The sequence below is a fragment of the Thamnophis elegans genome, chromosome 1 (assembly GCF_009769535.1).
Source record: "Thamnophis elegans isolate rThaEle1 chromosome 1, rThaEle1.pri, whole genome shotgun sequence".
In the NCBI taxonomy this organism is placed as follows: domain Eukaryota; kingdom Metazoa; phylum Chordata; class Lepidosauria; order Squamata; family Colubridae; genus Thamnophis; species Thamnophis elegans.
This window is the reverse complement of record NC_045541.1, coordinates 186,422,648-186,448,583: the sequence shown is the minus strand read 5'-3', so window position 1 is coordinate 186,448,583 and position 25,936 is coordinate 186,422,648. Positions and strand designations below refer to the sequence as shown.

The following is a 25,936-nucleotide window of genomic DNA, read 5'->3' as shown; positions in this document are numbered from 1 at the left end:
GGCGCAGGGGGCGGGGCCGGCGCGAGGGCGCTGGCGGGGCCGGCGGGTGGGCGGGGCCAACGGACGCCTCGGAGGCGCCAACCAAGATGGCGGCGGCTGTGGCGGCCGGAGGAGGAGGCGGCTGCGGCGGCGGCGTCCGGGGCAGCCTCTCCATGGGCCCCGTCGCGGCTGCTGCCCCCGCCCCGCCGGCGCCGCCCCCGGAGCGCTTCTCGCTGGTGGTGGTCTTCGGCGCCGGGGGTGGCCGTCCGGGGCTGCGCAGGGCGGTGCTGGCGGCCGTCAGAGCCGGTGAGGGGGCGCCGGAAGTGGGGGGAGGGGCGAGGGGAGGCTTCGGAGTCGGGGCGCCCTTCCTTCCGCCGCCGCCGCCCCCCAAACTCCCCGCGGCGGGAGGGAGGGAGGGGGCAGCAGCGGGACCCCCGGCCTCCTTCCAGGGGAGGGGGCAGAGCGGGTGAGGGGCTCGTGGGGCGGGAGAGGGGGGGGCCCCGGCGGAGAAAGGGCCGAGCGTGGCGCGGGGGGGGGAGGAGGCGGAAGCCCCCCACCTCCCTCCCTCCCGCCCTGGGGGCTGCTTCGCTTGCGGGGGGCTCCGCAGAGGGTCTCTGGGAGAAGGGCGGGCGGGGGTCTTCCTCGCCAGAGCTGCGGAGGGGGGGAAGGGAGGGGGGCTCCGGCGGGGTCACCCGAGGTCACTCCTTCTGCCCCCCCCCCTCCCAGGCGTAGCCCCCAGGAGGGGCCGGAGCTGCAGCGGCGTCTTCGGGGGCAACGGAGGCTGGGAAATGCGGCTTTCCTGGCTCTTTCTCCGCCCAGCTGCTCCGTTTCCTTGGAAGCCTCTTGCGGTCCCCTCGGAGGCCCTGAGGATTGGGGGCCTTCGCGGGTTCAAGTAATAACCAGCAAAGGGCGTCGATTTCCTGAACTTCCCGCCGGGATTTGGGGTCCTTCTTCTCCCTGGTCCTCCCCCCCCGTGGTTTGGCTGGAGGCAGAGACCAGCCGGCCTCTCCGGGGTGGAAGGAGCCCTTTTGAGGGCGCAGAGGAGGGGCCCGGCCGGGGCTTCCTGCTAGGAAGCCAGCTGGAGGCAGAGAATAAAGAGCAGTTGGAGCCGGAGGAAGTTGAGGTCAGAGCCGCCTTTGCCATTCCTGGCCGCACCGCCTGACCTCATTTCTGTGTGACCCGTGGATGTCACAATGCCCGGGTGCCCTGCAGGGGCGGAAGGGAAAGGCTGGAGCTCCCTGGGGGCCTCCAACCATCCCCCTTTCCTACCGGGAGGCCGCAGGGGGTTCTTGGCCACTTGGGGGGCTGGGAAAGCCCTTGCTGCCTCTGTTTTTAAAAAAAAGAAGAGTATGTTTTGGGTGGGAAAAGGCCGGGTGTTGCTCAGGACTTCCGAGCCAGAAGCTCCTCTGGGGAATACAGGGCTGCCCCCCCCCTCCAACTCCAAGCTCTTCTTCGTGTTGGGGGGGGGGGCTGCTTCAGCCCGTGGGGCTCTCCTGGCCATTGGCTGGCTTTCCCCGTTTGGGACAGCCCCACCGGTCCTCCTGCAGTAGCGTTTGGGGAAGAGGGCAGCGCCAGGGCCTCGGCTCTGGTTGGCATGGTGACTTGTCCTTGAAGCGGTGGGTCTGCTTGGACCTTCTCCTGGCCTCCTGCTGGGGCCGCACACGGAAGCCCTTTCCGCCGGGACTCCCAGCCCAGCAGCAGAAAGAGGGTGCCAGCCAAGCAAAAGTAGCGGCGGGTGGTTCTTGGAGGAGGGCCTGGCAACACCTTTCCTTCTGGGATTGTTTTCAAGGCAGCAAATTGCTCCTGATTGCTGCTTTCCTGCCCCGAGGAGAGGGAGGCTCCCCCCCCCCCCAGCTGGGAGGCTGCTTTTGTTTTCCCTCTGCACCTGAGTCACCTTGGCAGGGCTCGAGCAGGCCGGGAGCCAGGGCCGGGTGCGCACCTGTTGGGAACGCGCCTCTTCTGCGGAGGGCATGGGAGCCTTGCTCTCGCCTCTTGCCAGGGAGATGCCGGCGGTTGTGGCTTCGGGTTCTCCTTGGCACTTGGAGGGGCTTTTCCTCTGCTGGAGACACGGGGGAGGGGGGCTTTCTCTCAGCGGAGGAAGAGGAGCGGAAGGCGGGGGACCTCTTTGCTCAGGCTGGACGTTGTGCAAGGCCCTTGCAACCATTGTTCCGAAGGAGAGAAGAGCTGCCGAGGGCAGACAGGGCGGGTGAAGGTGGGTGCATGAAATGGAGGGCTGGGCCAGCGGAAGCCCCCTGTGAAAGGGAAGAATCCGTGGCTGAGGAGCCTGGCATTCCTCTCCCTTGAAAGGCATCGGGAGCCGGGGTGGCTAGAAGGCTGTCGATTTGGGTTCCGGTCCTCAACAGCTGCTCTTTGATCTCCGTCAGGGGCAGCTGCTCAGGCTGCCTTGGCGGCTGGGCCTCTCGCTCTGCCCCTAACCCCAAAGGCCCATCTCTGTCCGGCTGGTCTTAGGCTGGCATCAATCTCTGCGGGAATAAAAAGTGCCTGCTGAAGTGCCTGCTGGATGCCCCAGGGGAGCCCCCTCTCTTTTCCTTCTCTTAAGGCCCTGATCAAGCTCCCTCTAGCTGAGCCAGGGCAGCTTATGGAAGGGAGGGGAGGGCCCCACAGCTGCTGGGACAGGGAGGTCCTCCTAAAGGACTCCTCGGGGGGGGGGGGGCTGCATTGCCCTCCCAAAAGCGGCGGACACGGGGCTCCTTGTGGGAAACGGGCAGCCTTGTTGATGGCAGTTGGAGGCTGACGTTGGGTGGGTGTCTCAGCCACCTCTTGGCCTGTTGTTCTGAATACCTTTGGGCTCACCACCTCCCTGCCCTGGAGCACCACTGTGGGACTGGCCCCGTAGTGGAGGAGCAGGCCCGGAGCCTCTGGACCTCCAGGCACGGGACCCTCTTTGGGCCCGGGAAAGGCCATTGTGGTTTGTGCCCGGGTGCCAGCAGCTGGATCCCTCCGCAGGCTGCCAGGAGCTCAGCAAGAAGAGGGTTCTGCAAGGGAGCATGGGCCATATTCAGCCATCCTTGCCGGAGGAAACAAGGAAGGTGGGACTGCCTTGAAACTCAGGCTAGGAAACAGGAGACGGTGAGTTCTAGTCCCACCTGAGGCACAAGGCTGGCTGGGTGACCTTGGGCCAGATAGTCTCTCTCAGCCCCAGGAAGGAAGCAATGGCAGGGCCCTCCCAAAGTCTTACCAAGAATCCTGCCGGGACTAATTCAGGCAGTTGCCAGGAGACGAGGTGGACTGGAAAGGCCAAAAGGCCCAAGGAGACAAGGACCCACCGTGACAGTCCCAGGGAAGGGAAGGATTCAGGGCCTGGGCCGGTGAAGGTCGATGTGTCCCAGGGCAGCCGGGAGGTCCTCGGATGCTTCTCTCTCCCAGTTTCTGGAGCTCCCGGTGGGTTCCCTGTTCAGCTGGAGAAAGGAGCCTAACCCTGGGCCAGCTCTCCTAAGCCGGGAGAGGCCTTGAGCGGGCATGGTGCCACTTGGAGATACAGAGCTAAGCTGCTCTATTCCTTCTCCTCGGGCTTCTCTTAGGGATTTTCCTCCAAGCCTTTTTCTTTTAGAGCTCCTGATTTGGGTTTATTGCTGAAATCTTCTCACCGTTTCCTTAAAGGAGGTGAAAAGCCGTCCGTCCTCTGGGTCCTTGGGCAACCGTTGCTTCTATCTATTTTCAAGCCTTTTTCCACCTGTTTCCTATACATTCATGCATAACCTGATCAAGAGAAGTAGCAATAGCAATTGCAGTTAGACTTCTATACCGCTTCATAGGGCTTTCAGCCCTCTCTAAGCGGTTTACAGATTTTTAGCATATTGAGTCAGCAAATTGCCCCCACATTCTGGGTCCTCATTTCACCCACCTCGGAAGGATGGAAGGCTGAGTCAACCTTGAGCCGGTGAGATTAGAACAGCTGAACTGCAGATAGCAGTCAGCTGAAGTGGCCTGCAGTGCTGCACCCTAACCACTGCGCCACCTGGGCTCTTGTCAACCTAGCCAGGAAGGGTCAGGTGACAGTGGCGGGTGAAAAGCAGTGGGCCCATCCTCCCCAGCTCCTGTGGGTGGCCCCAAATACACCAGCACAGCAGGCCTCATCATCAAAGAGCTGGGTGGTGCAGTGGTTAGAGTGCAGTACTGCAAGCTACTTCTGTTGACTGCCGGCTGTCTGCACTTTCGTCAGTTCAAATCCCACCAGGCACAAGGTTGACTCGGCCTTCCATCCTTCCGAGGTGGGTGAAATGAGGACCCGGATTGTTGTTGGGGGCAAATATGCTGACTCTGTCAAGCGCTCAGAGAGGGCTGGAAAACACTCTGAAGCGGGATATAAGCGCTATTGCTATCATTCAATTGAAAGGGGACCCCAATATACAACATAGAGAAAGAAGTTGCAAAAACAGCCTGGACCTCCCAGGGGGGGTGGGGGGGTTATTCTCTCAAACCCCCCCCCCCTGTAATCCCTCCAGAGAACAAAAGGCGTAAAAATGGAAGAAGATGAAATGAGGGCTTCATTCGATGTCCCAGCACTCTTTACGTCTCTTGATCCAGACGTAGTGAAAGATGCCACAGCCGCACAACCACACAACAGCCCCCAAGGGCAGCAAGTGCATTGAGGCCGAAGTAATGGCCCCCATGGGCCTCCCGTCCTCTACGTTTCCTGGACAAACGCACCCACAAATCCCAGGGACGGCCCTGTGGTCACCACTCTTGGGAGTCACAGCTGTGACTGCAATGCACCCTCTGGAAACCATAGTGCTCCCTGGCGCACAACCAAAAGCGTGGGGCTGGTGTGTAGACCACACCTTCGTCCTAACAAGAAGGAAGCTAGGAAAGAGCCAGGAAACCGTCAACAAAGGAATAAAATTGACAGGAGGAGAAGGAAGTGAGACGCAGCCTTCCTGGATAGCCTCACCTGTAGAGGGAATAGCGGCACACGAGAAACCCAAGTTTATTAAAAATCAACCATTGTCAAAGTAACAACCAAACTTCCCAGAGCCCAAATGCACCACAGCAACCCGCAACACCACAAAGAGGAAACCGACTGCCTTTGTGACAACACAATGGATACCTACGCAACTGTCTCAGAAAGTGCCTGGCTCCTCTTGTGTAGTCTATTATCAGGCCTCTAGAAAAGGCCTTCATTGTGTCCCAAAGGTTCTGCATGGATGTGTCTTCCTTTTTATTTCCTTTGAAGAAGAAAGCCAATTCTTTTTCCATTTTCTGTACAAAGTCTTTCTCTTTCTATATCGTATTGTTTAATGTCCGTCTAGATCTTGTTCTTTGACCTCTCCGTTTGATTATAATTGAGTTATGATCCACCCAAGTACTTGATTCAATTTCCACTTCTTGTACATCACCAAATAAATCCATTGAGGCCCAAATCATATCTATTCTAGAGAATGAGAAGTTTGTGTTTGAATAGAAAGTATATTGTTTTTTTTGTAGGATTTCTTTCTCTCCAAACATCTTTTAAGTTTATTTCATCCATCATCCCGGAGAAGGACTTCGGGAGTGTTTTTCTATTTGGTTTTATTGTTTTATGTGTTTTATAATCCATGTTCTGATTTGTAATGCCATTAAAATCTCCCATCATACAGATGTTGACATAGTCTAGGTCGCAAATTTTCTTGTGGAGTTTTTTTATAAAATTCATCTTGTTTTTCATTAGGTGCGTAAATTGCAATTAAAAGTATTTTCCTAGTATTATCCATAATTTCCACCATCAAGATTCTTCCGTCTTCATCTGCATAAATTTTTTTTCCACTGGAATTTTGTCTTTAATATAAAAGATCCCTCCTCTTTTCTTGCAGTCCGCCAAAGAGGTAAAAATTTTCCCCCAAGTTTTGGTTGTACTAATACGTGGCCGTATCTTTGTTGAATATGTACTTCTTGTAAGCAAATTATGTCTAATTTTAACTTTTCTAATTTGTGAAATATTTTCCTTCTTTTGATTTTCCATTTATATTAATTGTGAGCAATTTTTTCTCCTTCCATCGTTATGCTTTATATATAGGATTTATGGCTCTAGTTGATCTTGGTGCCCGTCGTTCTCTAATATCTACACCCCCCCATGGCACCTTCTTCAATATCGATCCCACCTACGGCGCCCTCCGTCTTCTCAGTTTCAGTCATGGGTGTATCTAACAGTTGCACCATTAGTAGTTCTTCTCCAGTCTTCTCGGCCTTCCCTCTCAGATGTTCTGTATAGAAGGCTTCTGCTTTTCCAGTTGCATCAATTCTGTACCTTTGTCCTTTCCATAGAAAGATTAAACCTTCCGGTATCAGCCATCTATGGTTAACTCCTATCTTAAGTAAAATTGTAGTCAGGAATTGGTATTTTCTTCTCTCTCACTCTTCTTGGAATTTGCTTTAAGACGACAATCTCCTTGCCTTTGTATTCCAGTTTTCTGTCTCTTGTTTTCTGCAATATTTGTAATTTCAGTGCTTTTTTAGTAAATCTTACATAGACTTCCCTTGGAAGAGCATTTCTCGTTGCATATCTTATATTTACCCGAAATGTCTCGTCTATGCCATCCATCATCTTCTCTCGGGGTATCTCTAACACATCTATCAGGATTTCAGATATTATTTGTGGCAGATTCTCTCCCTTTTCCTCTATTATACTGAGAAGTTTTTTCCCCCCTTTGATGTAGAGGCCACACCAATTTCCCCTTATTTGAAGGCCTTTTCTAGAGGCCTGATAATAGACTACACAAGAATGAGAAAGTTAAAGAAAAGACAAACAGGTGAAGATTTAGAAAACTGGCTGCCTATGTGACAACACAATGGATACCTACGCAACTCAATCAAAAAGCCCCTGGCTACTCAACTCACCCACCCCGCACATTGAACACGAGTGATGCGAAGGATAAGATGGCCATGTGTCGGAAACGGCCAACAGGCAGCTACAACCACATGGCCTCACTGCCACACACACACCAAGCAGCTGAAGGCCCCCCCCCCCAAAGGGCTTCCTCCTGAAGGGAACCAGAAGACCCAGCAGCCCCGGGAGGAAATACAGGAGCCCCACACAGCGTAAAGACTGTAACGGTCACTGCGTGGGACCAATGGGAGGGGTGCGTCCATGGGCACCAGCTGTTTAATCTGGCAACACGTGGACAGACTCGGTCACAGTTTCCACTGGGAAACTCTGAGCGTCTCTAGACCGGGTCTAGGGAGGGACGGCTGGGGCCCCTCACTGCAGGGCAAGAGTTACATTAACCCCAAAGGAACGGTGGAAGAGGAGCATCCAAGAAAGGACGCCAAAGGAGGGACACAATGAAATGGGAATGGCAAGAGTTAAAAAGAATTTTTATTCATTTTAAATAATTAAACAGAATCGTTAAATTATCCTGTAGCAAGTCCTGCGGCAAGTTGTCCTATTCTCTCCAGGACCAGCTAAATAAAAAAAAAAAAAAACGGCCTGGAATTTCTGGAAGCTTGGCATTCAGACAAATCAGAGATAAGTCACGTTTGCAGACCTTTGACAAGAGAAAGTAAAAAAGCTAAGAAGGGAACAAAAAGAGGAGAGCCTGTCCCCTCCCACCTTCAGAGAAGCAGGGATTCCCACCAGGGAAACGATCAAGCAGAAAGCAAGGCCGTAATCCAGGAGCTGTGATTCGCAGGGAGCCAGGTTCTTTCCAAAAGACTGGAACTCCCTTTCCCCTCGGATGGGGAAAGAGGTTTTCCAGGCGCCCGCCTGCCTCTTGCACTTGAGGCTTAAGAGGCAGAAGCTGGGGATGAGAATGGCTGCTGCTTTATACGCTGCCCTGGTTCTCCAGGCGGTTCTTTTGCCTCGGGTTAAGCGCAGAGGACGGGAGAAGCTAAGCGATGAAGGGGCTTGTTTCCCACAATGGATCCCGACAGCCGTGGGGAGAGGCGGGAGGCCGTGTGGTGCAGCAACATCATCATCTTCCTGTTGCTTGCTGCAGCTTTTCAAATGCGCTCTGTGACCTCAATGCAGGCGTCCTTTCCTTCGCTTCCTGGACTAGGAGTTCGGCTTTGGGAGGGTGACGTTACGTTAGCACTCAGACGCCTGGCTCTTCTTTAGCCTCCCCCACGGCCGGGTCCCAGTCATTGGGGACTGGACTGAGCTTAAGCCCAGTCTCCTCTGGGGCCCCCTTTTGCTTGCTGCCTAGGCAGCCCCCCCCCCCCCAGATCCTTGGTAGGCCCCACTTTCTGGGTAGGTGGCTGCTTGGCGGAGATGGGCAGAATTGCAGGCCCTCCTCCTCAGCCCTCCCCCCTCTTTCTGGGAAAGGGCTGCCTGGCGCCCCCAGACTCGGCTGAGCGACCGGGATGTTCTTCTGGGCTTCCGGCTGGGGGCCACGCGGGCTCTTCCTTTGTCCGCCTCCACTGCGTTTGGCCATCCCAGGTCGGTCCCCTGCCGGGATTTGGCCCTGAAGGTGCCACTCGGAGTGGATTCATCCCACCTCCAGTCCGGCAGAGGGCGCTCGGGGGGAGCAGTCCTGTCCGGAAGCAGCCTTGACGGGACTAATACATTTAGAGGCTGCCTGGGGTTGAGGCCTGAAGGGCTGATTCAAGGGCCCATCCTGGGGGAGGAATCGGGTCCTCGGGCCTCCTCACCCCCAAGGCTTGGGGTGCTCAAGGAAGGAGAAAGAGCCTCAGGCACACCAGAGCCCAGTTTTTATTTTTTATCTGATGAATTCACACCCCATCCTTTCATTCTGGCAAGTCCCAGAGGCAGCTGGCCCTCCCAGTGTCCCCGAAACAGCGCTAAGGACGCAGGGAGGGGGGGGCAGCCAGTGGTCATCCTGGCAACCTCCAGGCTCTCCCCCAGGCTTGGCTCGCCTCCGAGGTAGGATCCGCCCCTTCGTCCTGTTCCGCTGGAATGGCCTGGCTGGCCTTGGGGGCTTCTGCTCCGATGGACCCTTGGGGCAGCCCCGTCGGTGTTTCCAGCCGCTGCAGTGCAGAATCGGGTCACGGGTTCTGCAGCACTAAGATTAGTTCCTCCACTGCACACACACACACACACACACACACACCATCAGGCCCCCTGCCTTCCTCCCAGGCCTCCTCAGGCGGGCGGAGGAAGATGCGTGGCCCTGAACGGGCGCCTGTAGAGCTTTGCCTTCCCGATGGCTCTGGATGCCGGGCAGCTTGGCTCTCTCTGGAGCAGCCGCGTCTTACGCTGTGTTACGTGATCAAGTCACACAGGCAGTGGAGGGGCCTGGGGAAACTCCCATCCACCTCCTGGGCCTTTCCATTGCGAAGGAGCCCGCAGCCAGTGGCTCCAGAAAGGGCTGGGGGCTTCCCAGGGTCTGCATTGCAACTGGGGGACGTCGGCTGCCTTTTCTGCTGAGCTCCGGCTTTGGGAGGAGCTGACGGGCGGAGCAGAGCGGCTGGCCCTCCCCCCACTTGCCCCGAGCGTTCGGAGGAGCCTTTGCGGACAGGGTGCGCAGGGTGAGGGGGGGGGGTTTCTTGGGGGCCTAAGCAAGCACTGAGTCCACACGCCCCGCCTGACCTTGCCAGAAATGTTCAAAGACCAGGCGCATGGTTGAAAAGACTCCCTTTGAATTGGAAAATGTAAGTTTAAAAGGCTTTAAAGGGATGTGGAATTCCCCCATTGGAATTAGGAAAAAACATCTGGTTCTCCTTTTTTCTCGCTGTTTTTTTCAAATTGTGAGGGGTGATACTTTTTCTGTTGGGCTGCAGCCCCCCCCCCCCCCCGAAAGACTTTCTGGCCCTTTGCAACGCCTCACAGAGGCAGCAAAGGAACCGAAGACGGGGAGAGGCTGCTGTGTTGGAGCAGGCCTTCTCCCCCGGACGGATGGACGGGAGAAACGCTTCCCTTTTTCTGCTCTGCTTCCTCCGGCCAGGAAGCCCCGGCCAGAAACCAGTTCCTTTTCCTTTGAGAGCCCCCCCTGCCCCCCTCCTCCGTGGTCCATCCGGGCTTTCCTGTCCCCATCTGAGGCTGCTCTGAGAACAGAGCTTGGAACCCGAAATTCTCTGGAATTTTGCCTCTGCACTTCCTCCGTTCAAAAGAGGCCTCAAAAGAGGCAAAAGTGGCAGCCTCAGCAGTATTGCAGGTAGCTACAGCCGAGGGAGATCACAGGCAGCATGGCCCCCCCACTGCCCCCCCCCAGCTTTTAAATCAAGCCCCCCAGCCAGGAGGTGAGGAGCCCCCTTGCTGGGCAGCTGGAGGGATGTCTATGTATGTGGGGATGTGTGTTATTGCTCCTTTGGGTTGAGGGATTTCTGTTTCCTTTATTTACTGAGTGGTTCTTGAGTTGTATTCGGTGGGGGTGGGGTTGGGGGGTGGGGGGCTGCACCAAGGGAGGCTCATTCAGATTCATCGTACACATATCGTGCATTATAAAGGTTTGATTTGATTTCTCTGCTCGTCTTAGAAACCCTGTGCTTTTCATTGCAAGCGACACGGAACAATATCGAGATGGTTTCATCTGGAAGGGACCCCAGAGGCCTTCTAGTCCAACCCAAGGCAGGAGCCTTAGGCCAACGCAGTCGAATGGTTGTCCGCTCCGAGGGCTTCTTGGCACTCTCTGAGCTCGTTTTCTTGCAGACGCTTCATTACCCAAACTAGGTTAACGTCATTGGTTGTCCGGTTGTTTTTGAAAGCCTCCCGGGAGCCCAGGCTGCATTCGCTTCAGTGTGGGGCCTCAGCTCTTGGGTTTGTTCCAGAGCAGCAGATGTCCACATTTGCCCCAAAGTGTGGCTCTAGGGAAGCCCCCAAGGACGCCCTTGTGCAGCAGCTGCCAAGGCCCTTAATTCTGGAGGTCGGAATTTTTCTCCATAGTGAGGGGGGAGGGGTATCCAGAATGGGTTGACCTTGTCCTCTCACGGTTGGATGAGTCAGATAAGCCCTTTGGGCAACGCCCCCTGGCCAGCAGGCCCTCCCAGATTTGACTCATCCCACTCAATGGAAAGGATGCACCACTCTGGACCTCCAGTAATTTACAAAGGACTAAGGAAAATAAACTTGGACCCGGCAAATCCTGCCTCCCTACATCGCACACAGCCTCCTCCTGCAAGGACTGGACTGCCACAAGCCCCCTGGCCACTGAGTGAGACGGAGTCACTCGGGGAGGACCCTTGCCGGGCAGGCAGGAGGAGAGGGCATGCATGCTTCCCAGAGGCAGCCCTTGATGCAGAGGCTTCTCAGGAGCAGAAGGGCTCCTCTGCTCCCACAGGCCCTCCTGCTGCTCCCACCCCTTTCCCTGCTGCCCCCTTTCTCTGTCTTGACGTGCCCAGAGGCCAAGCCAAGAGGGAGCCAAGGCTGGACCCCGGGACCAACCGCAGGGGATGAGAGAAGCTCCCGGGTTTTTTGTGATTCTAAAATGCGGGAAAAGGTCCTCAACTTACAGCCGTTCACCTAGCGACTGTTCTAAGTCACAGCGGCACTGAAGAAATGGACGCTGCTTTTATTAAATTTTATAAAATACTTTATAAAATTGCTCATCCTCTCGTTCTCTAATTTCAAATGTAAGCTTACTCATTTCGGCACATTCCATTATTTTCCGAATAGTTTCCTCCTGTGATGGCACTTTCTCGTTTTTCCAATTTTTGGCCAATACAATTCTAGCAGCTGTTAAAACATTTATGATCAGGTACTTCAAGTCCTTATTGTATGTTTCTGGTATTATTCCCAATATAAAAAGTTCTGGTTTTAAGTCTAGGTGTTTATGTATCATTTTCTCCAACCACATGTGGATTTTAGTCCAATATCGTTTAGCTTCAGTACAAGTCCACCACATGTGGTAGTATGTGCCCGGCGTCTGATGACGTTTCCAACATTTTTCGGATTTGTTCTTAGACATTCTTGAAATTCTTGTTGGGGATAAGTGCCACCTGTAAATCATCTTATACAAGTTCTTTTTATATGCAGTTGACATTGTCATTTTATAGTTTTGAGTCCACAATTTTTGCCATTTCTCAAGGTCAATCCCATGCCCAAAATTCCGCCCCCAAGCTAACATAGTTTCTTTGACTTGTTCTTTCTGGAGTTTCACCTCTAATAGGTAGCCAGAGAGTTTTTAAATTACTTTTTCATCAGTACCTGTTAAGATTTTATCTAACTCAGTCATTTTATCATAAAAACCCTCCTTTTTTCGATCTTCATTGTATCTAGAATGTATTTGCACATATGAATACCAATTAACTTCAATACCTTCCTGTTTCAAATCTTGTATGGATTTGAGTTCTCCCTCTGTATTTAATAATTCAGCATATCTAACTGTTTGTTCCTTTTTGTATATTATTGAATATGAAAAAGCTTCAATGGTTGATATCCAGACTGGAGTTTTTAAATAGTGTAGCCTCTTAACCGTCTCCCAGTTTAATAACAAAGCCTCTCTTATGTGGTGCCTCCTAAAATAACCGTGCGCTTTAGTTCCCTCATACCATAAGAAAGCATCCCACCCCAACAGCAAGTCCTGACCCTCTAAATTGAAAAGCCCTACCATTTCTTAACATTATCCATTCCTTGATCCACGTCAGACTGGCTGCCTGGTAGTATAGCTCCCAGTCAGGTAATCCGAACCCTCCTCTGGATTTAGCATCTTGCAGCTGGCTGCCTTCGTTCGGCCTGAGCAGCCCAGGGCATCTGAGAACCTGCTCTGGTGGCCTTCAGCTGGAGCCTTTGCCGTGTGGTGTCTGGGCCTGGGTTGCACCCAGGTGGGCCTGGATGGGAGCAGCCCCCCGCCCCCCCCCCCTGCTTCAGGGCAGAGCGAATGCCTGGGTGTGGCCTGGAGGTCTCGTAGGGTAGGGGGCGGATTCAGCCTACCATTGGTCTTTACATGGCACGAAGGGCCCAGGGGCTCCCTGAGTTCACGGAGGTCTTTGGGTCCAGAACCTGGGAGAGAGAAGCGGCTGGGCTGGCAGCTGGTTAGGAAACGGGTGTCCAGAAGGCCCAGGGAGAGGCAGCCCAGCAGGAAAGCTTGGAGGGGGAAGAAGGGGCTGGAGGTTGTCGTGGCCCAGAAACACGGCCTGCTCCTTGCTCTGATGTGCTGGGCTTAGAATCCTGCCTGCCTTTGGGCTTCCTCTGATCCCTTCAGCTCACCTCACTTCCCTGGAATTGGGGATGGGGTGGGGGTGGGAAGCCCTCTGCCCACCCAGGCCCCACTGGCCTCCGCCCTCATTTCAGGGGGAACTTTGTGGGGAAGGGGGGCACAGTCTCAGCCAGAGGGGCCCGGGGGGGGCTGCCTTAGGGCTGCAACAATCTCCACCCACCCCCCCTTGGTCCCCAGGTTGGAGCCTCGGGTGGGGAATGATGCTTTATGTGCCGCAGAGGGATTCTTAGGGATCTCTCTGATCTCCCTCCGGCAGGGATCCGTTCTTGGGATATCGACCTGACCGCCTGCAACCTTGACCAGCAGCTCAAGCTCTTCGTCTCCCGCCACTCTGCGACTTTTTCGGCTCTAGTGAAAGGTAAGGAAACGGCTGAGCAGCTTCCTGCCAAGCGGCCTCCGAGATTGCCCTGCCAGAGATGGCCCTGACCAGGGGGTTGAGAACAGGAGAGTTGGAAGGGGCCTTGGAGGTCTTCTAGTCCAACCCCCTGCTCTGGCAGGAGTCCTTACTCCATCCCAGACAAATGACTGCACCGTCGCTTCTTAAAACGTATGAAAAACGGGTATGTCTAATCTGATGAAAAGAAGGACTGGGGGGGGGGGGGATACACTATATTGCCAAAAGTATTTGCTCCCCAACCACATACTCAGACTCAGTTGTGAGCGAATACTCTTATAGCGTATGATAGCAGTGCTCCGATATCTCAAGGGCTGCCCCAAAGAAGAGGAAGTCAAGCTAAGGGAAACTGAAGGCAAAGGAGAAACGGTATTATTTAATATGGGACTTATGGTACAATTGGTTAGATAATAGATGCAAAGATTAGAAAATTAAGGATGAAAAACAGTCAACAAGCCAGAAATAAATACAGGTATAAAGCTACAGTATATGGGAGTCAAGCTATTCTGCAAAGCACCAGAGGGTAGAAGAAGAAGCAATGGGTGGAAACTAATCAAGGAGAGAAGCAACTTAGAACTGAGGAGGAAATTTCCTGACAGTTAGAACAATTAATCAGTGGAACAGAAGTTGCCTCCAGAAGTTGTGAATGCTCCAACACTGGAAGTCTTTAAGAAGATGTTGGATAGCCGTTTGTCTGAAGTGGTTTTCCTGCCTTGCCAGGGGTTGGACTAGAAGCTCTTAAAGGGTCCCTTCCAACTGTGTTATTCTAAGAGCCTCCAGTGATGGGGCACCCACAACTTCTGGAGGGAAGCCATTCCACCAGTTAATGGTTCTCAGTGTCAGGAAACTTCTCCTTAGTTTTAGGCTGATTCTTTCCTTGGTTGGTTCCCATCTGTTGTTTCTTGCCCTGCCCTCTTCTGCCTTGATACTGGCATGGGCAGATGGGGGGAGTGGCACTGGTGCAAGCCGGCTACGGGGCAGGGCTTGAAAACCTGCATTTCTTAAATCCTTTCTTTGTTTTTTCTCTCCCTTTGCTTCTGTTTCTTAAAGTTAGGGTCAACTTTACTTTTGTTCGAGAGCAGAGGGAAACTCCCCAGGGGGCTTTTCAGATCTCTAATATCCTCCATATAGTTAAATAGGGGAATTCCATGAGGAAGCGTGGTTAGTGACCTCGGGCTCCTTTAAAAGACTCGGCCACAACTGGGAGCATGAAGATTCCCTTCATTTCTCCGTCTTCAGATCTGTGGGAAAGCACCGTCTGCTGCCTCCTTGGGAGGAGCTGCCTTTGGGCACATAAGTGGTCGACCCCCTGTCCCCTCGTCACCCAGAGAGGTCCTGCAGGACAGGGCGACTCTCTGGCGGCTCTCTGGCCCTTCGGCGCTTGCTGCGGGCGTCTCCACGCGACTGAAGACGGGTCAGTTGGCCATTCTGCCCCCGGAAGCAACCGATGTCTTTGTAGGGCTGTGCCAGGAACACCCAGGGTGCCTGCCTGCGCTTGTGGCATCTTTCAGCTGGTTCCCCTTGCCTGCCTCTCTCCTGCCCTCCCTCCCTCCCTTCTAGGGGGCAAAGATCCAGTTCCGCCTGGGCCCAACCTGCCCCTCGAGGGGGCTGCGGAGGGGAGGGAGATGGCAAGGGACGGGCTCCCTTCCTCCTCCTGCCCGGGTGTCCTGTGCTGGGGGGGGGGGTCCCATGGGGCAAAGGAAGAACAGCATTCGGTGTTGTGTGCCTCCTGTGCCGCTGTGGCTTGGATGGCGTTGCCTGCTCCTCTTGCGCACCGATTCTTTTTGTGGGTTCTTGTTTATCAAGTTAGCTTTTTGCATTGTTGCTCTGTACCTCTCCCCCCCCCCCCCAAGTTCCGCCTAGGGTGGCCCCCTCTCCCCATCAGCCGATCTCTGAGCACAGGGAGGAGGGCTTCCCACATCAGCTGCCTTCGTTCAGCCCCCCACGTCACCTGGGGGGAGCCCCGGCTCCTCTGCCCTGGGACTGCTTCCTCCCCGGCAGGGGCAACCAATCAGCAGAAAGGGGCCGGGGGGGGGGGGGTCCCATCTGTTCTCCAGACCCTCTTTATTTTGGACAGGAAAGCGGGGTGGGTGGGTGGCGGAAGGGCCCGTGGGCTCTTCTGCCTTGTCTGACCTGGGCCACTTCCTCCCGGAGGCCCAGCACGCTCCCCAGAGACCGGGACCTGGGCAGGGGCAAGCGGGCGGGGGGGGGGGCGACCAGTGTCCCTGGCGTTTTGTCCCTGCCGTTGGCCCCTGGGTTAGTCCCATATGGGGTGACCTTTGGGGCCTCCGGAGGGCCTTCCTTCAGACGCCCCCCCCTCCTCCCGCCCCCCCCCCCATCTCAGATCTCCTCTCTCTGGAGGAGCAGCTGCCTGCCTGGGAGGGAGGGAGGGAGGGAACCTGGGCTACAGCAGAAGGCCCTGGCGGCCCCCGAACGGTTGGGGGGCTCCGGTCCTTGGCTGTAGGGCCGGCAGCTTCTGCTTTCTGTGAATGGTCCCCGGGGGTCAGGCTCCTTTGCCCCTCTTGTGCCAGCAGCAGCCCTTCTCTCTGGCCCACCGTAGCCTGGGCAGAGGGCACAGACTGCAGAACCCTCGGCCCCAGTGATGCCCCCTCGGCTGGGGGGCTGCTTCTCCCTTCAGGCCTCTTGAGACCCTGGCGTTGTCTGGCTTTGGCCTGAAGAAGGGCTTCCTTAACCTCAGCCCCTCCCCACCCCCTCACACCCCCCCAGGCCATGGCTGGCCTTTGCCCCAGAAAGCAAACTTTTCTTTAAGGGAGAACCAAAATGGCTCTGTGGGGGCTTTCGGTCGCTCTCGGGTCAGCTGCTTACATAGAATAGCCACCTGTTCTTCCTGGGACCTCCCTCCCCCTCCCTTCCCCCCCCTCTCCCCCTCCCTCCCTCCCTCCCTCCTTATAATACTCTCTTCTGAGTCTTTTGCTGATCAGCCTCACTGGATAGGCTTGAATTCAAGTAGTGGGAGAATGCTTCACTTTGATAGACGTTTAGCATGTCCTTCTGGGGAACCAATCTGAGTTTTCAGTCTTCCCCTCCTCGGAAAATGCTCTGGATATCAGCCAGAGGCCAAGTGGGGTGTGATGAGCCAAGCAGCCGGAATTGAACTTTTGAAGGAGGCCCTCCCGGCCGTCCCAGAAGGGTTGGGGGCTCAGGGCTGGTTGGGGTTTTGAGCTCCACAGACTCTCAGAGGGACCGGAACCGTGGGGCCCCCAACGTTCAAGGGTTGCATCAGAGGCATCTCCTCCTCCCCTTCTGTGGGGCCGGCCTGCCTAGTGGACACAGCCTGTCCGCCAACCGGCTCCTCTGGCTCACGGGATCCTCTCGGCAGGTCACCCCACCTGAAGTGAGGCTCTCGGCTGCTGGGGTTCAGCGCCTGGGGAGGGAGATTCGGGGGAAGGGCTCGCTTGGGGCAGGTATGAAAGAGCTGGCCTCCTTTCGGGAATTGCAGCTGAGATTTTCCCAGGCCTTCTGGGGTCCTTCCTCACCAGCTGCCCAGGCGGCCTCGCTCCCTCCCAGGAGGGCTCACCCAGCCAAGGACAAATATGCTTTGTGCTGTGGGGAGACTCTCCTGGGCGGGCCGGGCTTCTGCCTGGGGGTCCTCCCCTCCTTTCAAGGCTCATCTCCTCCTCCTCCTCCTCCTCCGCAGGTCAGCGTGCCCTCCACCATCGTGGGGAAGTGCTGGAGACCTTAGTGCTGCTGAACCCTTCGGACAAATCCATCTGTGACGAGGTGAGTCTCCCTGGGGCAGAGCTCAGGCCGGGGGGGGAGGGGGGCGGGAACACCGGACCCACAGCTGCCGCCCCTCTGCGGGGCTCTCTGCCTTGGCAGAGGGTTTGGGACGGAGGCCTGGAAGGAGGCCTGAGCAGTCCAGGAGGGCTCTGTGGCTGCCAAAGGGGAAGCGGGGAAGCTCCCCAGAAGGAGCATTGGGGAGGACCAGCCGCATGGCCTCCCCCCCCCCCTCTCTCGCCTGGCAGAGGGGGAATCATGAGGACGGGGCCCACCCTCCCCCCAGCCCCTCTGGGTGTGAGGAGGAGCCTGGCAACTCCACCCCCCTCCCGGCAAGGCTGGTGACGTTCCCCCCACCACTACGGACAGAGCACTTGCTCACCCCCCTCCCCCCAAATCAGCCCAGACCACAGAATGGGCCGGTGGATGAAGTGGGCAAAGCCAAACCCTGCCGAGGACTCCTGGGGCCTCTTTTGGGTGAGCAGCTGCCAGGAGGAGCCGGGCTGCTGCTGCTGCTCCGGTTGAGGCCTGGTGCTTCAGGGCTATGGGGGGAGGGGGCTTCTCCGCGTGCCCCATTTCCCCTCTTTCTCTCCCTCCGCAGCTCCGCAACCTGATCACCGACCCTTCGCGCCACAAGCTGCTGATCTTTGCGGGGCCCTGCATTGAGGAGACCGGGGAGCTGGTGCTGCAGCTGGGCTCCTTCTCCCTGAGGGACTTCATCCAGGTCTTTGCGGATAAAGAGGTGCGGCCCCGGCCTCACCCGGGCACCGGGCGGGGCAGCCAGCAGGACGAGGAGGGGGGAGGCTGGCTGGTTCCGGAGCAGGATGCCAGGAAGTGGGGCTGGTGGCGGGGCAGGCTCTCCGCTGCTCAGCACCCCTCGGGTGAAAGTGCCAGAGCAAAGCGAAGGGCAGCCGGCCGATGGCACCGGGGGTCCCTGGGGCTGCTAGGGGGCAGAGTCTGAAGCGAGGGCGGGGCTTAGTGGACGTCCCAAAACTCCCAGAAGGATGGGCGTGAGCAACAGCCAAGAGAGCAGAAGTCCCATCCGGAAGTTCAGGTCCCAGCCCTTGTGGAAAGGCTGGGCAGTGCCTGCTGACTGGCTCCCAGAGACTCCCCAGCAGCACAAGGGCAGCTTCCGAACGACCGGGGAAGGGAGGCGTCCAGCTGACCACCCTTAAGGGTCGCCCACTCCCACCTTTGAAAGAACTTGTGGACAAGCTGGGGAGCCATTAGAAACGGGCAAGAGAGAAAACGGGCAAGACTGCTTTAGCCTCGGGAAGGGAAAAGGTGGGTGTATCGGCTCCGCCCTCTTCTCTCCCCAGGCGGCCTGGTGCCGCAAGGTCCCCAAGTGCCTGCCCCAGACCACCGCCCTGTGTCCCAAAGCAGCAGGAGAGAGCCCCCCCCCAAAGTGAATGTAGGGTTGAAGGGGGGAGAACCAGGCTCCATGGGCCCCCTCCCTTTCCCTCCCGTCACCCCTTGTGTGAGGAAGAGGCGCCCCACGGAGTAGGCGGGGGTTTCAACCCCCCTGACTCCCCCCCCCCCTCCTCCTTCTCGTCTTCCAGGTTGGGGAGCTGCTCAGCTCGGCCGACCCCTCGGCCAAGGCCAGCCTGACCGTGATCTGCCCGGACTTTGGGGAGTGGAAGGACCCCCGGCTCAGCCAGCACAACCTCCTGGACTTCATCGACCTGCACTTCAACCCTGGCTGCGTCCTGCCCCCGATGGAGGGCTTGCAGGAGTTCACAGAGTACCTCTCGGAGTCCCTGGAGCCCCCCTCCCCCTTCGACCTCCTGGAGCCCCCCAGCACGGTGGGCTTCCTGAAGCTCTCCAAGCCCTGCTGCTACATCTTCCCTGGGGGGCGAGGCGACTCGGCCTTCTTCGCGGTCAACGGCTTCAACCTCCTGGTGAACGGGGGCTCCAACCCTCGCTCCTCCTTCTGGAAACTGGTGCGCCACCTGGACCGCATCGACTCCGTCCTGGTGACCCACGTGGGGACCGATAGCCTGCCCGGCGTGAACAGCCTGCTCCAGCGGAAGCTGGCCGAGATGGAGGAGGACCCTTCCTCCCGGGGCCCCCAGGGGGACGACTGGGGGAAGAACCTCATCTCCCCAGAGCTGGGGGTGGTCTTCCTCAACGCCTCGGAGAAGCTGAGGGAGATTGAGGGGGATTCCGGCCTCTTGAAGAGCTGCGACGAGGCCAGCCTGACCCTGCGGTACCTGCACAAACTGGGCATCCGGCCCAAGGCGCTTGCCAGGGAAGCCGCCCCCAGGACGGAGCCCACCATCCTCTTCCAGAAGATGGGCGTGGGGCGCCTGGAGATGTACGTGCTGCACCCGGTGAAGGGCAGCCGGGAGCTGGACTTCCTGATGCAGCATTGGAGCGGGAACGGCGCCCCCAAAGGGCTGGAGCTGCCCCTGCAGTGCCTGACCTCCATCTGCGCCCTCCTCGTCTGGCACCCGGTCAGCCCCACGGAGAAGATCGTCCGGGTCTTGTTCCCCGGCTGCACCCCCCAGGCCAGGATCTTGGAGGGGCTGGAGAAGGTCAAGCACTTGGAGTTCCTCAAGCACCCGGTGGTCACCCAGAAGGACGTGGACTCCCCCTCCCCCTCCCAAGCCAAGCACAAGGGGGCCGGGAGTCAGGAGAGCCTCAAGTCCGGCTCTCGGCTCAGCCTGACCGAATCCAAGGAGAAGGAGCCGAAGCCGGCCAGGGACCGGCCCAGGGCGCCCAGCGAGGCCTCCAAGGGCAGCCTGGAGGAGGAGAAGGCCAGGGGGGCCCAGCCGAAGACGGAGCCCTCGGCGGAGAAGAGCAGGCAGGACGCCAGGCCCAAGCAGCCGAAGGAGAAGCCCCCGGGGGCCAGGAAAGAGGGGGGAAAGAAGGTGCTGCCGAAGGAAGAGGCTCCTCGGGAGAAGGAGGGGGCCCGGAAAGAGGGGAGGCTGCCCAGGAGGGAGTCGGCCAAGAGGGAGGAGGCCAGGAAGGAGGGGAAGCCGGAGGAGAAGGCAGCCAAGCCGCCCACCAGAGAGCTGCGGAGGATGCCAAGCGCAGAGATGAAGAGGCCGCCCACCAAAGCGGGCACTTCCAAAAAGACAGTCCCTGCTCCCAGGAAGGAGCCGGAGAGGCCAAGGAGCAAGTTGCTGAAGGAAGCCCCACCCGGGAAGCCCCCCAGCGGCACCAGAGGCGGGGGGCCCTTGGAGGTCTCTAAGCCCCCCTCCTCATCCTCAGAGAAGGACACGCAGGAGAAGCTGCGCGGGGGCCCCCGCCAGGTGGGAATGGCAGGGCAGGGGCCGGGTCAGCCTGTCGCCCCGGCCGAGAGCCAGCTGAGGCCTCCCCCGCTGGGCAGTGTGGACCGCCAAGGGAACGACCCTCGGCCCGCCCAGAACGGCTTGAGCACAGAGGGGGCCCCAGAGAGCCCTCAGACTTTCCGGCATCTGGAAGCTGGCTCGCCTTTGAAGTGGATCGGGCCCCCCTCCCCACTGGTCAAGACTCCCAAGGGGGACCAGAGCATCCACCTGGAACTCTCACCGAGTGACCTTCAGCCCCGGCTCAACCACTGCCCAGACGCGGAGGACGCCGGCGGCAGCTCCGACGAAAAGACCCTGGAGATGATGTCCCCAGCCAGCACGGGGCGCACGCCTTCCCACCACTCCCCCATGGAGGACGTGGCCATGGAGGAGGAGCCCGTGGCCCTCGGCAATCCCTGGAGGCCCGATGGCACCGTCCCTGGCCCCCGAGCCTCGCACGACAACTCCAGCTCTTCCCAAGAGAAGCCCCCCAGCTGCCTCTCCCCGAGCCTCTACCGGGACGACCTCCACGACATCTCCCCCACGCTCACCACCCCCTCGCTGCCCGCCGAAGTGGGCTCCCCCCACTCCACCGAGGTGGACGAGTCGCTCTCGATCTCCTTCGAGCAGCTCCTTCCCCCCGTGAGCGAGTTCCCCCAGGAGGAAGGAGAGGGCATGCAGGCTGGAGGGCTCACCCCAGACCCCGAGCCCGCCTTAGGGAAGAGCGGCATGTCCCTGCCCATCCTCTCCTGCCACCCCCAGCGCCTGGATGGCCGCGTCCTGCCCAGATCCGGCCAGCGGTCGGATTCCCCGCACGACGTGGATGTCTGCCTGGTGTCCCCTTGTGAGTTTGAGCACCCCAAGTCGGACAGGTCGCCATCAGCCAACTTCAGCCCCCGGGACATGTCCAACAGCAGCGACTTCTCCCAGGAGCTGGCCAAGCCCCCCTCGCACAGGAAGGGCCCCCGAGCCCGCCGGCCCCACCCTCTGCTGGAAGAGACCCCGCCGACGTCCTTCAGTGAATCGCTACCCACCCTCTCCGACTCAGATGCCCCGCCTGCCATGGAGGAGTGCCCTTCCCTCACGGCCGATGGCGGGCTGGACTCGGACGATGACCCGGAGAGCCTAGCCCAGGCCCGCGACCCACTCCCGGCCGTCCTGAAAGACCCCTGCCCGCTCCCTGCCCAGCCTGGCATCTGCATGGTGGACCCCGAGAGAGAAGGGGCCACCAAAGCCAAGCGGGCCCCGTCGCGGGGGGCTTCGGCCCCTCCCAAAGCAGATGCACTCAAAGCCGCCGCTTCCAACGCCCGGGTGAAGCCTTCCTCAGCCAGCCTGGGGGAGAGGACCCGGCTGCCGGCCCCCGGCAGAAGCGACCCCCCAAACTCTCGTGCCAGCGGGGACAACCGGCTGGCCTTTGCCCAACGGAATCCAAATGCCCGGCTTCTCCCGGGGGGAGGAAGATCAACCCCGGCAGGTAAGCCTCGCCCCTCCCCACCCAGGCAGGCCCTCCCTGGGTCCGGGCCACGGAGGGCTCGGAGGGCTTCTCTGCCCGGAGCCCCTCTGACAGCCGAGTGGAGCCCTGCCTGAGCTGGCCTCCCCGGCCTTAGGCTCACTCCTGGCTTTGGGCCTGGAGTGGACCCAGCCGCCTTTGGTCCTCCCCACCGGTCAGCTGAGGCCGGCCAGGGCTGGCTGAAGGCGGCTTTGAGGGTCCTCCCGTAGGGGTCCTCCCGTAGGGTCCTCCCTACAGCTGCTCAGAGGGGAGGGGGGGAGGAGGAAGCCAGTGCCGAAGGTCAGGGGGTCCCGGGTGGGGGGTGGGGTCTGTGGCTCAGCCGGGGGCTCTCTGGGGCCTGGACCTTTGCTCCCCCTCCACCTCTCTCCTTCCTCTGCAGGGGCCCGTCCCGGCCTGCCCCGCTGCCCAGTGTACCTGGAGCTGGCCTACCTGCCGGGCTCGGCCAGCGCCCAGAAGGTGGACGAGGATTTCTTCCGCTGCGTCCGCTCCCAGTGCTACGTCATCAGCGGGGAGGACCACCTGAAGGAGAGCGTCCTGCGCGGCATCCTGGACGCCCTGCTCTCGGGGAAGCAGCACTGGGACCACGACACCCAGGTGGGCCCCGGAGGGAGCTCCTCTGCCGCCGGGGGGTGGGGAGGGCCGCCGGCTGAGGGAATCTGTCTAACCACGAGGGTCTGCATCCCTGGTGAGTGCCCCCCCCCGTTTCCCCCAGGGTCCAGCAGGTCCGGTCAGTCCTGGCCGTTTCCCCCTCCTTTGACTCCTTCTGGTGCAAGAGGAAGGAGGCAGCCCTCTCCGTCCCCTGTGGGGCAGTCCTCCGGATACCCTCCCTCTCGATATCCCCAGGCCCTCCACCCCAGTGGCTGTCCTTGGCACCTGCCCCTCCCCCCGCCCCTCTTCCCTCCGACGGGGGCCCTTGGAACAAGCCCGAACTGGCTCCTCCCCTTAAGGGACCTTTGGGGTCCATCTGCTGGTCACCCAAGAGACCCAGGTCCCTCCCCACGTCCAAAGCCAGAGCTCCAGGTTTCCCCCTGTGGGGGAGACTCCAGTGTTTGATCATTGGGATTTAGAAGACAACCCCCCCCCTCAAAACTCCAGGAGACCCTGGTCCCCCAGAAGACCAGGGCATCACCTCCCTTCTCCTGGTCAGAGGGCAGAGAGGAGGGCTGGGGGAGGGGTGAAGTGACCGCCTGGTTCTGAGGCTGATTAGGAGGCAGCCGACCACTTTTCTGCCCAAGCGGAGGAGGAGGAGGAGCAGCCTTGGGAAAGGGGCCGGAGGAGGGGAGGGGGCCCTGCGGGGGGCCCTCGCGGGGGCTCCCGAGCACCCTAAAGGGGAAGGGGGGGCGCAGGGCGAGTGGGGCTGGATTCGAGGCTCTTCCCGTCTGCCCTCTGCACAGGTGACCCTCATCCCGACCTTCGACTCGCTGGTCATGCACGAGTGGTACGCGGAGACGCTGGAGCGCCAGCAGGAGCTGGGCGTGACCGTCCTGGGCAGCAACAGCACCGTGGCCATGCAGGACGAGACCTTCCCCGCCTGCAAAGTGGAGTTCTGAGCAGGACACACACACCCCTCCCCGGACTGGGGCTTCTCGGGGGTGGGGGGGAGGAGGGGGTCCTGGGTGGGCCGGCTCCTTCCAAAGCTCTGCTTCATGCCAAAAGAGCCCCCCCGCCTTCCGGGGGCTTTGGGGGGGGGCACCAGAGGGGCTTTGTGTCTCCCTTTGAAAATTGCAACACTCCCCCCCCCCCCGTTTGTCTGTTTTGTTTGCATGTTGACCACCACAGCTTCTCCCCAGCCCAGGGAGGGAGGTGGGGGGCCAGGAGAGGCCCGGTTGTAGTCGTCCCCCCCCCTCCCCATGGCATGGCTGGGGGGCTGCTTCTCCCCCCCCCCCCCTTGATGTGGGACAAGGAGTCTCCCTGCCTGGAGCAGCCCTTCCTTTGTCTCTGGGAAGAGTCCAGTTGTTCGGGCGGCCGGACAGCACAGGGTCCAGTCAGGGTATCTTGTCCTGGCCCCTCCTGCCCCCCCCCCGCTGCCTCTGCCCCCCCCCCCAGAGACCGGTGGGGTGGCAGGTGATCCTTTCGCCCCCCTCGGGGGAGACACGAGTGCAATTTTAGGGGGCTCCGGCCCTCCTGAAGGGTCTTTGGGTCTGGCTTTTTCCTGGGGGGGGCTGGGAGGGTGTCAAACATTCCCAGCTGACCCCCCCTCCCCCTCCAGACTTCTACCTCTTTATGTTCAAAACCTTGGAGGGTTGGGCAGTTTTCCTGGAGGCTTCAGCCCCTGGCGCCTCCTCTGGGAAGACCCCCCCTCCTTTTAACGTTTGAAGGAAAGTCGGGGGGGGGGGAGCCCCTTGCAATGTGACACTAAATCTTTCGTTTTCTAAGGAAGGAAATGTGGTTTTTTTAATGCGTTTTATATTTTTTTTCTAAAAAATACCCCCCCCCCCTCGAACTGTTACCAAATGGAAGGTTTATAATTTATGGGATGGGCTCCTGTGTGGGAGGGGGGGTGGGCCTCCCCCTTTGATTGTCCCCCCCCTCCATATTCCCTCCTGCCTCCGGGGTCAGCCCTGCCTTTTGTATCCGCATGATGTGTGCCTAGAAGTATTTTGGGGAGGGGGACTGTTTTCACCCCCTTCGTATGGGAGCCTGGCAGAGGAGGGGGGGAAGGGGAGGGCTGGCTGGCTGGCCACTCGGGGGTCCCCCTTCCCCTGGCCTCAGCCGACCTCCTCTCCCAGCTGTGGGGGGCGGGGGGAAGGATGTGGTTGTTGTAGCCATTACAGTTAACCCCGTGATACACAAACGTTACGTGTGTACACACACAAATGCACACTTGTGTTGGACTCTATTAAACCATTAAAAGAAGTATGTAGCTCAACGCCTCTCTCTCTCTCTCTCTCTCTCTCTCTCTCTTGTGCATCTCCATGCCCCGCCAGGGGCTGCCTGGCCCCCTGGAGGGGAGGGAGGTCTGGGCTTGTGGCTCCTGTGTTTGGGGGGGGGGCAGCACCTGCACACAGACCCTCAGCCCCCACTTTGGACCCAGCAAGTGGCTGGGAAATGGTTTTCAATGCGGCCCCCTCACTGAAGGCCTGGCTGGCCGGTTGACGCTGTGGGCCTTTGGGATCCTGCCCGGGGGGGGGGGGGAATCTGGGGAAGGGGCTCCCTGGCCACACTGGGCTCACAGAGCCCCCGGAGATGGAGGGAGGCTGGGGGCCACCTGGGGGAGGGGAACTGGGGGCCTGGCAAGCAGGGAACCCTTGAGGCAGATAAGAGGGGGGGGGCTCCCCTTGAGGAGGAACCCCCCTTTGGGACCTGCAGCTGAGACTGGCCTCTTCCAGGGCTGGGGGGGGGTCACCTCCTCATTCTGACTGGAGGGCTAGTCCTTGCTGGAGACGCTGCCTGGTCCCCGCCTGCGCCCCCTCCCCAAATCAGCTGGCTCCGTTGCCATTGGTTGCACAACGGGGAGGATGGAGGAGACGTGTTGTCATGGCAACTGTCTGGAAAAGATACGGTTTGGGAAGCATCTCTGGTGCGCCGAAGCCGGTGGGACCCCCGGGGGAGGGGGAGGACTAGGAGGTTCCGGAAGGTGAGGGAGCAGCGGGAACGGCGCCCCGGGGGAGGGAGGCGGGCTCAGGGGTGCCCCCCCCTCCACGAACCCCCGACTGCCGCTCTCCCGGGACCCGCCGCCCGGCATCCCGCGGGTGGGGCCATCCAGGGCGGTTGCTGGCGGCAGGCGGCCCTTTCCGTGCAGGGTCTCGGCGGAGGGGGCGGACGCGATGCTCCCGGAGGCCGGAGCAGCCTCGGAAGGGGGTTTCTGGAGGTCCGCCCCGACAGACCCGCCTCGGGGCTTTCCGGAGCCGCGTCCTGAGGGGAAGCCCCGGGCCGGGCAGGCTCCCGGGGGGCGGCGCCCCTTCCCTCCTCTGGGGAGGAGCCGCCGCGAGGGGCGCCCCGTCCGTGCCGGCTCGGCGCCCGCCCCGTCCGCCCTGCGCAGAGGCCGCCCGGGGAA

The 25,936-nt window shown here is 59.2% G+C and overlaps 1 protein-coding gene across 1 annotated transcript; it reads left to right on the top strand.

Annotated features, from left to right (window-relative positions):
• The first annotated feature begins 71 nt into the window (after nucleotides 1-71).
• Nucleotides 72-24,808, top strand: MAP1S (microtubule associated protein 1S). The gene is made up of 7 exons (XM_032208487.1): nucleotides 72-285; nucleotides 13,282-13,383; nucleotides 17,078-17,160; nucleotides 17,759-17,899; nucleotides 18,717-21,903; nucleotides 22,319-22,533; nucleotides 23,334-24,808. Exons 1-7 carry the CDS (start codon nucleotides 87-89, stop codon nucleotides 23,487-23,489), a joined length of 4,083 nt encoding a protein of 1,360 aa, XP_032064378.1. The 5' UTR covers nucleotides 72-86; the 3' UTR covers nucleotides 23,490-24,808.
• Nucleotides 24,809-25,936: the final 1,128 nt, after the last annotated feature.